Source organism: Lepidochelys kempii, chromosome 9 (genome assembly GCF_965140285.1).
Source record: "Lepidochelys kempii isolate rLepKem1 chromosome 9, rLepKem1.hap1, whole genome shotgun sequence".
NCBI lineage: Eukaryota > Metazoa > Chordata > Testudines > Cheloniidae > Lepidochelys > Lepidochelys kempii.
The window spans coordinates 44,040,051-44,054,007 of record NC_136388.1 but is presented as its reverse complement, the minus strand read 5'-3'; the positions used below and the strand labels follow the sequence as shown (position 1 = coordinate 44,054,007).

The following is a 13,957-nucleotide window of genomic DNA, read 5'->3' as shown; positions in this document are numbered from 1 at the left end:
GAATGGGAGAACCAAAGAACAAGATAACATCTTGGAGCCGTCAGGAATGTGCTATCTGCTGATTGATTCAGCAACAGCATGATGAAGCAATTCCCATAGACTGGCATAGGAAGAAATTCCTATAAAAATAGACTCTAAAAAGTGAGAACTTTGGGGTCTGATTCTGCAAACCAACTTCCAGGAGCATCAGATGAGCATCTGACAAGGCCCTGCTCCCTCCTCATGTCCAGGCCACCTGGCCAGTGACTTGGCATGAGCAACTCTAAGGCTGGTAACTATGATAACAACCTTGCAGAACCTGTGTGTGTGTGTGTGTGTGTGTATGTTTGTATGAATGAATGAATGTGAGAATAAATTTGAGATTGAATGGAATGTTATAACTATAACTAACTGCTTACTATGATCCTTTCTGTATTCACAATAAATGTGGTATTTTGCCTTTTTCCCTTTAATAAGATCCTGCTGGTTTTTATTTTATTGGTACAACAAGTGGGAGCAGAGGCAAGTACAGAACTTGCAGCACCAAGACTTGGATCCACCTCCATGAGCTACCGAGACAAGGGGAAGAGCTCAGACCTCCAGAATTGTGGGGGATGCTGGGCTGCAGAAAAATAGTTTGTGCTCTGACTTTGAACATGTTTTAATATCTCTTGATCCCAACATGATGTGTTCCTGACTTATTTAGAAATCTCTGAACATCAGGGATTATGCCAGCTCCTAACACCAAAAGCACAATTCAGCTTATTTTTAGGATTACAAGTCACGGAAAGCTGCACTGTGCTAAATTACACATTGTGACTGCGAGGTTCTGAACCATGTGGAAGAACCTTCTTGTCGGCCTCAGTGATTCTCCATCCTCATTAAAATTTTACCTGAAAATGTGTTTTTCCCCCACGCACAGTTCTTTATTCCTTCTTCATCATCATCATCATCATCATCATGGCAAATCCCATAGTCTCCTTGCATAGTAAGTAGCTCCCAGATAGATCTCTAGTGAGGTCCGTAAGATGGTCTGACTGGCTATTTGGATTATGTCCCCCTTTGGTGAACTTATCACACCACTGAAGTTTTGATGCAGCTGCGTAGTGGCATTACTTGGTAAACATGCTTCAGAATTCATTGGTCTTCCAGGCTAATAGGTCCATACAGAGAAAGTCACCAAACTTGAACCAGTGCTGATGGAGGCTATTGGTGGGTTCGGCAACAAATATCTTAATTTCTGATCATGTCCTGCCACATGATGACATCTTGATCAGAGGTTCAACCCCGGCAACAGCCATGTCCTTGATGCTGAATCTCCTGCCACCACAAGGCTTTATTGTAAATGTCAAGAAAAGTTCCTTGATTCTGTCCACCAAAATACTGGTAACTCACTTAGGAGTGGACATAGACACTTTGATAGCAAAGATTTACCCACTTCTAGCTCTAGCAACTAATGAAGACTCATACCTTCTGTTATTATTTTAGCTCTCCAACTGGATGGTTTATCACTGTAGAAGGTTACAAGCTTCTCCCAGTTGACTGCAGTGGAGTTTACTGGATTGAAACTGGTGTAACTGAGAGCAGTACAGGGCTCAAAATGTTTTGAGATACAGAGGATGGGCTTGATTCTACCATCTCCTTCTTCTCTAAATAACTTCTGAAATCCCACTAATCCACACATGCCACCCCTAGTCCATTAGCTTGTACTGCCCTAGCTGTACCTTTGAAGAAGAGCTTCATTTCATTCTCTGTTGTATATTTTACCAGATGGAAAGGGATGTTTACACATATGCACTATGTGAATAATAAATCATAAACATAACTTATGATATGAGTTGGGTTTAGTTGATACCTATTGTCTCCTGGGTAAATTTACTGGTGAGTACACAGGTCCATCTGACTGATACTGCAACCATATTTTCCCTCCGAGAAAATGCTAAGTAGGAGGAATTAATCAGAGCACAATATGCTGTGTCAATGGATGTCTGATTAGGAAAGGGTTGTATATCTCCTTAATGAGCACCTGCTGTAAGAAAAGCTGCCAATATCCTGTGCAGTATCCTCTACCAAGAGTAGAGAAGTAGGTATTGATTGGCGCCTGCAGGGTGTGGGAAGCACTGTTAAAGGTCTCATGAGAGCACAGCCCACTCTATTTCCTTTGAGATGTGTGAGCTGCCAGTAATAACATTATTCCTGCAGTACCCGTAACACAAATCTGCAGTGCCATGGAGCAGAACTGACAAAGACTTTTTACACAACCTGCAAGTCAAACAAGAATCTCATTTACTAACAATGTCATTTTAAAGCAGATATATTAAATAAAGCCCAATTCGATGTTTCTAAGTAGCATGTTGTTGTGGGAAAGACACTTTGTACAATGGGGACTTCTTATCTCTAGTGATGCTCAAAAAGCTAAGACGGATTATACGTGATGTGGTAAATGTCACTTTGTGAGATGTCCCTCCCAACCTTCAGGGATGAGAAGAAAACAGACAGAGCTACAGTCATTTCATACCACTTACAGGAAGTTTAGTCACCAGAGAACAAAGGAAAGGCTGCCAACGGGGTGGACAAACAGAATGGAGGAGGGGGAGAAAGAGAGAGAACTACAGATATTTGAATTGTTATGAGAGTTTTAAGGGTCTATATTCAATTAATGGAGCAGATATTTTTGGAAGCAAAACACTTATTAACATGATGCTTATATTAAAATTATAACTAGATTGTTTACCGGTATAAAATATGTCACTTGAATGAGCATTTCCACATAATAAGCTGTGATTTTGCCTCAGGGGCACATGCTTACACTTTTTCTTGAAGAATTAAATAAAAGAAAGGAATGTTTTTTTTCTCAATTGAATTTTACATAATTATACAGATGAGTCTACACTTCAAAAGATATGTTAGAAACAGGGTATTTGGAAATTAATCAATGATGATAAGACCCTTTAGCACTTCTTTGGCTGTTCAATGCAATGATCTTTTCAAGCACTTTGGGGAAATACGTTCACTAAAGTACTTTTAGGTTCCAATTTAGTACGAATAATTTTGGTGATGCTGCTGCAACATAAAGGACTATAAACAACTACTTTGCAAGAAAAGAATGGCATGTCACTCAATTTCTTTGAAACACGTTTTTTGGGGTAGGGCTAAAGGTAAGTAGATGAAGGTTACATATAAGTAGCCGGAGTTCTTTGGGATGAGCCTCTGTACATAATATTAATGGGATATGTACCAACCACTGACATCTATCTCGTTAATGGGAATATGGAGAGGTCCATTTGAAGATGAACAGAAGGCCATTTAAGCCTTGGGTTCTCAACCTGGGGGGGTGTGTGTGTGTGTGTCACAACCAATTTTCAGGAAGACATGACCACCTTCCTTTCATTATGGTTGATGTGAGGAGGGTGAAGGGTCCTGAAATATTCTTCCATTGTAATTGGGGGTCAAGGTGTGGAAAAGATTGAGACATACTTTAATTCTTGACTGGGGGACACCTTTTCCTGCAACCAAGCCTCTTGCACAAATACGTTTGTGCAAACTGAATGACATCCTACAGCCAGTGTATATATTTTCTCTTACATTAAAAGAAATAATAGAAACAGTAGCAGGAAAGCCCAAAGAGTGGACATATCACACTGCTATTTTCAAAAAACAGAAAAAGCTAGATACATTGAATTATTCTTAGCACTGTGTATTTGTTTGGAAGAGACAGAACCTATGCTATGCCAGTCTTTTTATGGGAGAGACTGATAAAAGATTAGGATGGCAGAAACTACAGTAGAGTGCATCATACCTAAATGACTCAGGGACATACAGAATACTGTATATATTGCAATTGAACTGTTGTTATGAGCTGTCAATGTCATGTGGCTGTGAAAAAAGACTAATGCAAACCCAGGTGAGGTATTTCCATAGAGAGTGAGAACTGTACAAGGCACTGGTGAGCCCTCATCTTGAATACTGTGTGAAATTCTGGCCTCACATGTTTAAGAGAGATGAACTGAAACTGGGTCAGATGCAGAGAAGGCCTGCTAGGGTGATCAGAGGAATGGAAAACCTACTTTATGTGAGGAGACTCAAATACATTGGCTTGTTTAGCCTAACCAAAAGAAGGCTGAGGGGAGATATGATTGCTTTTTTACAAAAACATCATAGGGACAAATACCAGGGAGGGAGAGGAGTTATTTAAATTAAGTGCCAATGTGGACACAAGAACAAATGGATATAAACTGTCCATCAACAAGTTTAGGCTTGAAATTAGACAAAGGTTTCTAACCATCAGAGGAGTAAAGTTTTTGGACAGCCTTCCAAGTGGAGCAGTGGGACAAAAAACTTAACTGGCTTCAAGACTGAGCTTGATAAGTTTATGGAGGGGGTAGTATGGGGAGACTGCCTATAATGGCAGGTAGCCAATCTGCGACTGCTAGAAGCAAATATCCCCAACTTCTTGTGATGGGACACTAGATGGGGAGGGCTCTGAGTTACTACTGAGAATTCTTTCCAGTGTCTGGCTGTTGGGCCTTGCCCACATGCTCAGGGTCCAACTGATTGCCATATCTGGGCTCTGGAAGGAATTTTTTCCCAAGATCAGACTGGCACCCTGGGAGTTTTTCACCTTCCTCTGCAGTGTGGGGCCTGGGTCACTTGCAAGTTTTAAGTTGAGTAAATGGTGGATTCTCTGTAACTTGAAGTCCTTAAATCATAATTTGAGGACTTCTGTAACTCAGCCAGAGTTTATGGTTTATTACAGGAGTGGATGGGTGAGGTTCTCTGACCTGAAATGTGCAGGAGGCCAGATGAAATGATCATGATGGTCCCTTTTGCCCTTAAAGTCTATAGGTCTATGATGCAGTGGCTCAATAAGATGGCTTGGTTTAAATGTCAGTGCTTCTTAAAAAAAGAAAGAAACATTGCCTATAATAACAGGGTAGATGTTTTGAGTCTTTCATGAGAGTACAAGAATAAGTTTTGCAAGCCCCTTGACCTCTGCCTGAAAACTGAACGACGGTTACTTCGTGAGTGACTAAAGGTCTGGTAAATAGCTTGGCTTCCCATGTGATATAGAAAACATGTTTGGCAAAACTTAGTCAAAATGATGCTTGTCTCTGTCTTGATGAAAGAGTGGGAGTCCCTGTACTGTGACTTTAACAGATGGGAAAAATCTACACACATTCACTACACGTGCCAGGCAAGCAAAACAAGTATTAACAATGAGAAAAGGTGGGTTAGTACTCAGGGAAACATTATTTCAGCTTCTTACAAACCACAGATTTTCTACATTTCAGCTTTCATCCAAACAAAGGTTTTGCTTTTGGAAATTCTTGACACTCGGAAGTGGCAAAATGTTAGTAATTATGACCTCTACACCAGACAGAGAAACTTTCATTGTTTTGAGGGTTTTGTTTTGTTTTTTCACTCAGATGAGTATCTTCAAAATCTTTGACCTTTCGGTTTACAAACGACTTTAGAGGAAACACTCAAAGTGTCTAACCACAGAGCTAATAGTTACAACTGTTTTTATTGACTGAAGCTCAAAGCCTTGAGGATGGAGTTTTCAAAGGAGTTTATGTGGATCTGCATTTTCTCACCTGTAGCATTCAGTAGATATCTTGGTACTGTTTAATTTCACAACAAGATAAACTCCATCTACCCATTGCTTACACTGGATTAGATCCACCAATCTTTTAGCAATGTTGCGAGCAGTGGCGGATTAATGATTTTGCCGCCCCTAGGCCCTGAAATAATTGCCGCCTCCCCAGCAGCTCCAGGCCCCCCCGCCGCAGCTCACCTCTGCTCCGAATCCACCTCCTCCCCTGAGTGTGCCGCTCGGTCCTGCTTCTCCCTGTTCCCTGCCAGTCCTTGTGTGTGAAACAGCACTCGTGAATGGGGGGGGGGGAAGAGGGGGGAACGCGGCGCGCTCAGGAGAGGAGGTGGGGTCGGGGCGGAGATTTGGAAAAGGGGACCAATAGGGGCAGGGAGGGGGTGGGGAACGGGGGCGGAGAAGGGGTGGAGTTGGGGCAAGGCCGGCGGCGGAGGGCGCAAACTGGCACTGGGGGAAGCAGCCTCTGGCTACTATTATAAATTTGCTGCCCCTGCAAATTTGTCGGCCTAGGCGTTAATACGCTGCTGGGTGTGAGCCCTAGCGTTGACAGGCTGCAGTAGCCATTTTTAACACAGTACTGACCTGCTCCAAACATTGGTGTTCCATCTACACTAGGGTTCCCAATGCAGCTAACATCACCTCCACCAGTCAGAAATGGCAGGGAATAGTTTAGAAAATGTCCCTAGAGTAGACAGGGCCATAGAATCTACACCAGGATTTTCACCTGAGCTCCCAGACTTCTATAATAAGAGAGTTCTATTTCAGGAGGCCAGTTTAAATGAAGATTGGGAAGAAGGGAAGCTGAATACTACAGAGGCCAAAAGAAGCATAATCAGTCGTTTTATTAACAACATTTTGGGCATGTTTTTTCTTTTCTGATCATCTTCAACAATCCCTTCTGCTGTGTGTTAAGGGAAGAAGAATACTTATCTTAGAATTGTTCAAAATAGGTGCAACATTGTTCATTCATCTTTTGCCAATTCCTTTTGCTCATATTTTCCCCAAATTATTAGTGTGGCAATTCCACTTCCAAGCTGAAATCTTCTACTTGCCAGATGTCATGTGGAAACATTGTGGCAGACATTTTTGGTAGTTTTGGCTTGTAACACAGAAGAAAGAGGTATACGGGAGTGCAAAAAATTATAATTGGCCTCTTGCCTGGGGACACTTCCCTGGAGAGGCCATGGTAGTTGGACTGTGTCTGAGAACTTGGTATCCTAGCCATGCAGGGAAAGGAAGACACTGCCTCATCCCAACTTTTGGACCGGCAACGCTCCCACAGCCACTAGATCCCGCATCCTGCGGTCTTGGAAAGGCAGTGGGCCAAGCTGAGCCACTGATGTGAGTGTCAGCAACAGAACTGGGGAGAAGAGCAGCAGGAAATTGTTGCTGCTGAATAGGAGCAGATGTTGGCCCTCATCACTGCTATCTCATGGCAGTAACTGGAACAACTAGAGCAAACCCTGAAAGAGGAGCTAATGATCTCTGAACACCAGCATGGTGAGCACAAAGAGGCATTGCTTATGTCACTATTAAAATAGGACTTATGTAAGGGGACTGTTGCCCCCTTACTAACATTCAGTGGGGGTGTTTTGGTTGGCTAGCTCCCAGTACTAAAAAGGGGGAAGGGGTCGATGGGGAATCAGGACCCTGAGACTGACAGCCCCCAGGAATAATGGGGAGAGGTCAATGCTCCAGATCTGCCTGAATGACAGGGCGGGCAGTCTAATCAGAGAGTCAGGAGGCCAGGGAGGTCCCGTCCTCCATGTGAGCTGGATTTGCCTGGGTCAGACAGAGTGGGGGCCGAGCTAAGGAGAAAGCAGAGGCCCAAGCTGAGCTGGGGAGCAGAGCTGTGCCAGATCTAGAGGGACCAGAAGAGCAGCCCAGAGAGAGCAGACCCTGTCCTGGGAGCAGAGCTGCAGCCCCAAAGCCAGAGGCACACCACAGAGAGAGCAGACCTGTCCTGGGAGCAGAGCTGCAGCAACCAGAGCCAGAGGGGCCACAAAAGCAGCCCAGGAAGCAGGTCAGTGCTGGGAGCAGAGTCACAGAAGCAGCCTGCAGAGCAGACCTGTCCTGGGAGCAGAGCTGTAGCAACCAGAGCCAGAGGGGCCAAAGAAGCAGCCCAGGGAGCTGGAGGCAGAGCAGCAGCAGAAGCAGTGCTGAGACAGAGTGGTGGAGCTGGGTCTGGAGCAGTCTAGAGCTGGGTGCGGTGAGCAGCTGGGAAGAGCGAGGGGGACCCTGGGCAGCAGGCCCAGCACAGGGAGACACCTCCGCCAAGAGGCTCTGCAGGCCAGGCTTGGATCGTAACCCCCACGGGTGGGGGTGACACTTGGAAGAAGGGTCCTACCACTTAGAGTCTGAGAGCGTGTGACCACCACCAGAGCCAGTGTCCAACCCACAGCATCCCTGCAGCACAGCCAGGGCCGGAGAAGAATGCCTGGGACTTACAAGGAACAGGGACTTACAAGGAATGCCCTGACATTCCAGAGACACTGTTTGTGATGTTCCCTGCCACAGAGCGGGATGATGTGTTTCCTTTAACCTTTCCCATTATTCCTTATTCTTTTTAAAATTAATTGTTGATTAAATAACTTGCATTTGCTTTAATTTGTATGTAATGGTCAGTGGGTCAGAGAAGTGCCCATTGCAGAGAGAGTACTCCGGAGTGGGGATATCCTAGCCCCTGTCCTAGGTGACCACAGCAGTGTTGGGGGTCGAGCCCCCCATGAATCCTGGGCCCAGCCTTGTTGGGGTTACGAGGACTCTGCCAGACAGGAGAGTGGAAGGGGAGTCCTCAAGGGCAGGGAGGCCACTGGGTAAAGGAAGTGGGAGCGAGGACTCAGATCCTTTCGCTAGCCCACTTCACCAGGGTAGTGCAGAAGCCAGGAAAGTTCCTCACAAGAGCGGGACTATTCCCCTGGTTACACTCAGGTGCTTTTGAAATTCCCACCTTTAGGTGCTTAAACATTTCAATTTTTGGCCAAAGTCAAAAATAGCCATAGGTGTTACCACCGCATGCTCATGATTTAGAATTTTCTGCTTAATTAGTCTATGTATATTTCCAAAGTATTCATTACTGTAGCATCTGGGTGGACAACAGCATTAGGAGAAACACAGGTTTGTCCATAGTCTCCCCTGCTGTCATCCACTCCTATCCCTTTTACTTTTTTCCCCCAAAATTATTTTTCATGATGAATTTCCCTATTTTACATCCCATCATCTCAAAATTCAGGGCCCAATTTTATATTTATAGAAAACCCATAGTAATCAACCGCTAGCATATGGGATGTTTTGAATTGCAGGCTTCAAGGTATTTACATCATATTTACTGAACTTGTACCTTGCTGTCTCACTTCCCTTTTACTTATGATGGATGCACTCATTTACCTATTAAACATTAACACTGATGGCGGCCTGTAAGGGAACTCAGCTGGGACTCATCCCTTGGCAGGGTGGTGGGGCACCACCCCGCCTCATTACACTCTCAGCTGGGTGGGGAATACCCAGGCTACGGCCCAGACCTTCAGGCTGGGTCCCGCAAGAAGTTCGATATAAGCCCAGGCCCTGGGTCATGGCGAGGCAGCAAACAAACAGTCAGGAGCTCAGGCCCTCAGGCAGGGGCTGAGCAAATAGTCAATATAAGCCCAGGCTCTTAGCTTTAGCAACCAAGGGGAGGGGGAGACTGCCACCCGTGAGGTGGATGGCAGGGAGGATGCAGGCCCACCCACTCCACTGCGTCCCAGCCCGGGGCCCTAGCAGCGGCCGAAGACCCGCTGCTGTGTCAGTGGGGATCCTGGCCGCAACACACTGACATTGGCTCTGGCACTGCTGCAGCCAGACTGGGGTCGGCTGCCCCCGGGCTACTTCCGGACTCCCCCTCATAGGGTACCTGGGTGAGGGTGTTGTCCTTGGAGGGTTCCAGCGCCATGGGCTCCTCTGGGTAGCTGGCGAAGGGTAGTCTTGGCTGCTCCTCTGGGTAGCTGGCGAGGGGTAGGCTCAGCCGCTCCTCTGGGCATCGGTCAGCATCAGGCATTGGCTGGTCCGGCCAGTCCTTGGGTCGGCCACAGCTTGCCGGGGTCTCCCAAGCCGGAGCCAGGCCATGGGCGTCTGGCCTCTCCGGCTGCTGTCGCTCACCTGAGCTCCGGGGTTGGGCTTTTCTACTTCCTGTCCTGCGCCTTGACCTCTGTGGGGCGGGCGCAGGATCCACTGGCTCCACCCACTTTGGTGTCTGGGAAGGTTCTTCCCTCGGCGGGGTGGTGGGGCGCCACACCGCCTCACTACACGGCTGATTTACTAAATAGAAATAATAGATTCCCAAAATTATAGCAGCAGCAGCAGCAGCTGCTATTACATATTGGCATTTGAGAACTGTATTGATATATTTTAACATCCAGTGTGTTTGAGATACCTAGTGAAACTTTCAGTACTTGAGTCGATATACCTCATGAAAATCAGTGATAATTACTGTATCACCTTACAGAGCGCTCTTGGCGCTTGCAACATTTGCCTTAATGTTCAGGGCTGTGTGCTTCTGCCTATTACAATCATATCAAGCAAAGCCATATGTCAGCCCAGAGAAATTCTCCTCTAAAAGTATACCAAAGCAATGAAGCCATGTTTCACAAACACAAACCTGCCTCTGCTGTGATGTCTCTAACTCATCATCATCTGAAAACCACTTGTGACTCCTAAGGCCAGTGTTATGACTAATTCATGCAAACACAACTGTCTCCGCTATATCATGTTCTCACTCATTCACACAAACCAACATCCATGACTATAGGTGATGCTTTGGACATAAATGTCAGGGACCACAAATCATAAGTCACTTTTGAAAATATTGGTCTTTTTCCAATAGAAAATCACATGACCAACGTCTCCTGTGTTGAAAATAAGCCTCTTTATTTCCCCGGCCACGTGGTCTCATACACCAACTGGAGAGAACTCAGTTCAGGGACCTGTGGTGGGTCACGGAATCTTTCTCTTCCAGATTGTCAGTCTGATTTTGGCCCAGATTGTTAGTGTCTGAAGGCTGTTACTTACTGATGAGTATTCAGAACCCTATGTAAAATGGATTGGTACTCTAGTCTAAACCCAATTTCTAGGGAACAAGTATCCGTGCCACAAAACTTCCATCACCATAATTGGCCCCTGTTGGCAGGGTACCCTTCCCAGCCCCAAGGCCAATAACTGGATCACTCTCTTACTTTTACACCAGATCCTCCAGTTTAGAGTTAAAGGGTCAGCATGGGATGCTGACTATGCCAGTAATTTAACAGGAGTGTTTCTGGGGATAAATAAAGGAATGTAGTCTTTCCACGCAGTCCTTCAGTGGACTTTGGATCAGTCTCTAAAGTTGTCAATCTGCCAACTTCCACAGACACCCAAAATGAGAGTCTGAATCAGGTTTTGATTTCCCAGCATGGGCCTTTCTCCATATTAAAATCTGAATGCTGATGAAGGATAAAATAAGTTATTATTAAACCTCGGACAATGTTAACTCCCCCCTATCTCCCTCACAAGCAACGATGACAGTTTGCAAAAACGAAGATTGCAGATTATAAAGAAATCATAAAATAAATAAAGACAGATAAACCAGATGACTTCATACAGTATATCACAGAACGCAAATGACACTATTTGACATGGACTACTGACAGCAGCCCAGTGAAAGTCACATTTTACCTCCTACATATCAATAATCTCCCTCAAAATGTTGCCAGCAAATACTCTAAATTGCAAGCTACAGAGGAGCCTCATAAGTATCACCTTATTAAACTCTCCTCTATCACTGTAATTTAATTTATTTGGTGCCAAGCCCATTTTTGCTCAGGATTGTTTTTCAATACCTGTGGTAATGGATCATTTACCTAGAGGTCATTTAATTTCATTTTTGCAATTATAATCTGATCTGCAATGTAATGGAATTGTTTTAGCAGCCATAAATTCAGAGGCACATTTAATAGCTTGATTAGAAAACAAGCTTTTTCTTTGCCGATGGTTTTAAAAATGAATGTTTCCCTAATATTCATGTGTAAGATTATAAACTGTATGATACTCCTGAGGTTAGATAGAATAAAAAGGGCCGTGTTCCGTTATCACAATTTTGTGTAAAAAATATAATGAACACAGAAGGGTGCATGTTCTTATTTTATTAACAAAATTGAAAAAAATCAAGATCAGTCTCTATGTTTCTCAATTTGCACAGTGTGTTTAAGCTTTTTTAAATATCCCTTGTCAACTATTTAACTACTCAATCAAAACATATCTATCCCTTTCAGACCATTATACTATATACTTAGGGTTGGGTGGGAAATAGTTTTCCCTTCCTGCAAATATTTTCAAGAGTTTGTATTTTTCCCCATCTCAAATTGGAATAAGAACAAAAACAAACTGAAACCCCTCCCTTTTTTTTCATTCAGGTCAATTGAAACATTTCATTTTGGTAATTCTGAAATGTTTTGTTTCAATTTCAGCCTTTTTCTTTTTTTTAACCTTTTGTCAGTCTCATTAGCTTAAATTTCAAAACAGTCATTTCAAACCAGAAAAGAGTTTTTTCTTTTCAAAAGCGACAAACTGAAATGTTTCTACAATTTCAAAACATTTTTTCTCTGCATTTTTTCAAGTTGGGTAATTAGTTTCATGAGCAGTTTTGTTTATGACAAATCACCATTTCTGGATGAAAAATGATTTGTTTGAATATTCCCTACCACCTCTCTATCAATCATGCCTTTAAATTTCTAGGTTTCAGAGTAGCAGCCGTGTTAGTCTGTATCCACAAAAAGAAAAGGAGTACTTGTGGCACCTTAGAGACTAACAATTCTATTTGAGCATAAGCTTTCCTGAGCTATAGCTCACTTCATCGGATGCATGTGGTGGAAAATACAGTGCGGAGATTTTATATACACAGAGAACATGAAACAATGGGTGCTCTCGAAAGAGGCAAGCAACCATTTTGCTTTCTGCTGGATGCAGCCTGCCACAGGGGACACACAGACTGTGCTACCTCACAGAGATTTGATTTTGTTCTTTTTTTCTTGTTTTTCATTCATCTAAAAAATACGAGTCATTCAAACCGTAACTTCGTGGTTACACCTGGAGCATGGAAGGATGCAGCAACCATGGGAAAAGCTCTGCATCAGTACTAAAGATCTAACTCCATGGGAAATTTCCAGCTGGATCCCAGGTAACAGTGTTCCTGGTCTGACAATTTAATCCTACTCCTCTCCACACTACCAGAACTCTTTAGCAAACTTGTTCAAACTTTTTTTTTCATATTATCAAATAAGGGCCTGATCTTGCAAAGTACCAAAGGCCAGATTTTTAGGTGCCCAGTGGGATTTTGAAAATCATGTAGGCACCTAACTCCTGTTGGGAATTAGGCACCTGGTACTTTTGAGAATACCACCAGATGCCTATCTGCATCTTTAGGTGTCTAAATATCTTCAAAAATCTGTCCCCCAGTGCCTTTAACTTCCAGTTCAATTGGTAGTTGAGAGTGTACAGCACCCTGGAACCCCAGACCCTAAAAGTGGGGTGGAAACATACTCAATCTTCAAACCGTTTTGATGGTAATCTGGGTAACAATCACATCTTTGCAAAAACTCCCATTTCAATTAGATCAAGTGGCGAAGAGGATATATGGGTATATACTGGGGGGAGGGATAGCTCAGTGGTTTGAGCATTGGCCTGCTAAACCCAGGGTTGAGAGTTCAATCCTTGAGGGGGCCATTTAGGGATCGGGGCAAAAATTGGGGATTGGTCCTGCTTTGAACAGGGGGTTGGACTAGATGACCTCTGAGGTCCCTTCCAACCCTGAGATTCTATGATTCTATTCCCCTTTGAGATTTCTCAACAAGGCTCCAATTCAGCATGTGCTTAACTCCCACTGAAGTCAATGAGAATCAAGCATGTATTTCAGTACTTTGCTGTCCAGGGATGGACAGCTGAACAAGGAGCAACATGCGGGAAGTGCACTTTTTTGAAATTATGATCTATATTAGCCCCCAAATATTGCAGGAGTGTTTCAAAACTTTAAATTGCAGCTCTCAAGACAACACCTTTCCGCACTTCACTGAACTCTTCAGATAGCTCAGTGTTTGTTTTAAACCCAATCATTTCTTTAACAAACACTGGATGGGTCAGTACAGGTTATATACCATGAGCGATTGGTTTATCCCTACACAGGGTCCCTGGAGTTCCTCTACACTCTTGAATTTTCCGATGTAGCAATATCTAAGGAAAACATAAGAGGATAAAGAGGCAGTGCCGGCAGGCAGCTCTGCCACATCTCCTTCCACAGCTGAAAAGTTGCCTAGGAGGAACCATTTACAATTCTTGTGGCTCAAGTCTACAGCTTCTGTGGGACAT

General features: G+C 44.0%; 1 protein-coding gene across 4 annotated transcripts in view; it reads right to left on the bottom strand.

Moving 5' to 3' along the window:
* The window catches only part of LOC140917371 (glypican-5), a 617,795-nt gene that overhangs the window by 76,142 nt on the left and 527,696 nt on the right, over positions 1-13,957 (bottom strand). For 3 of the 4 annotated variants that reach the window (XM_073360046.1, XM_073360047.1, XM_073360048.1), the window contains one exon: positions 9,477-9,880. The exons of the other annotated variant lie outside the window; for it this stretch is intronic. In XM_073360046.1, coding sequence (XP_073216147.1) covers positions 9,477-9,880 — 404 coding nt within the window. The remainder of the gene's footprint in view (positions 1-9,476; positions 9,881-13,957) is intronic. 4 annotated transcript variants of the gene reach the window in all.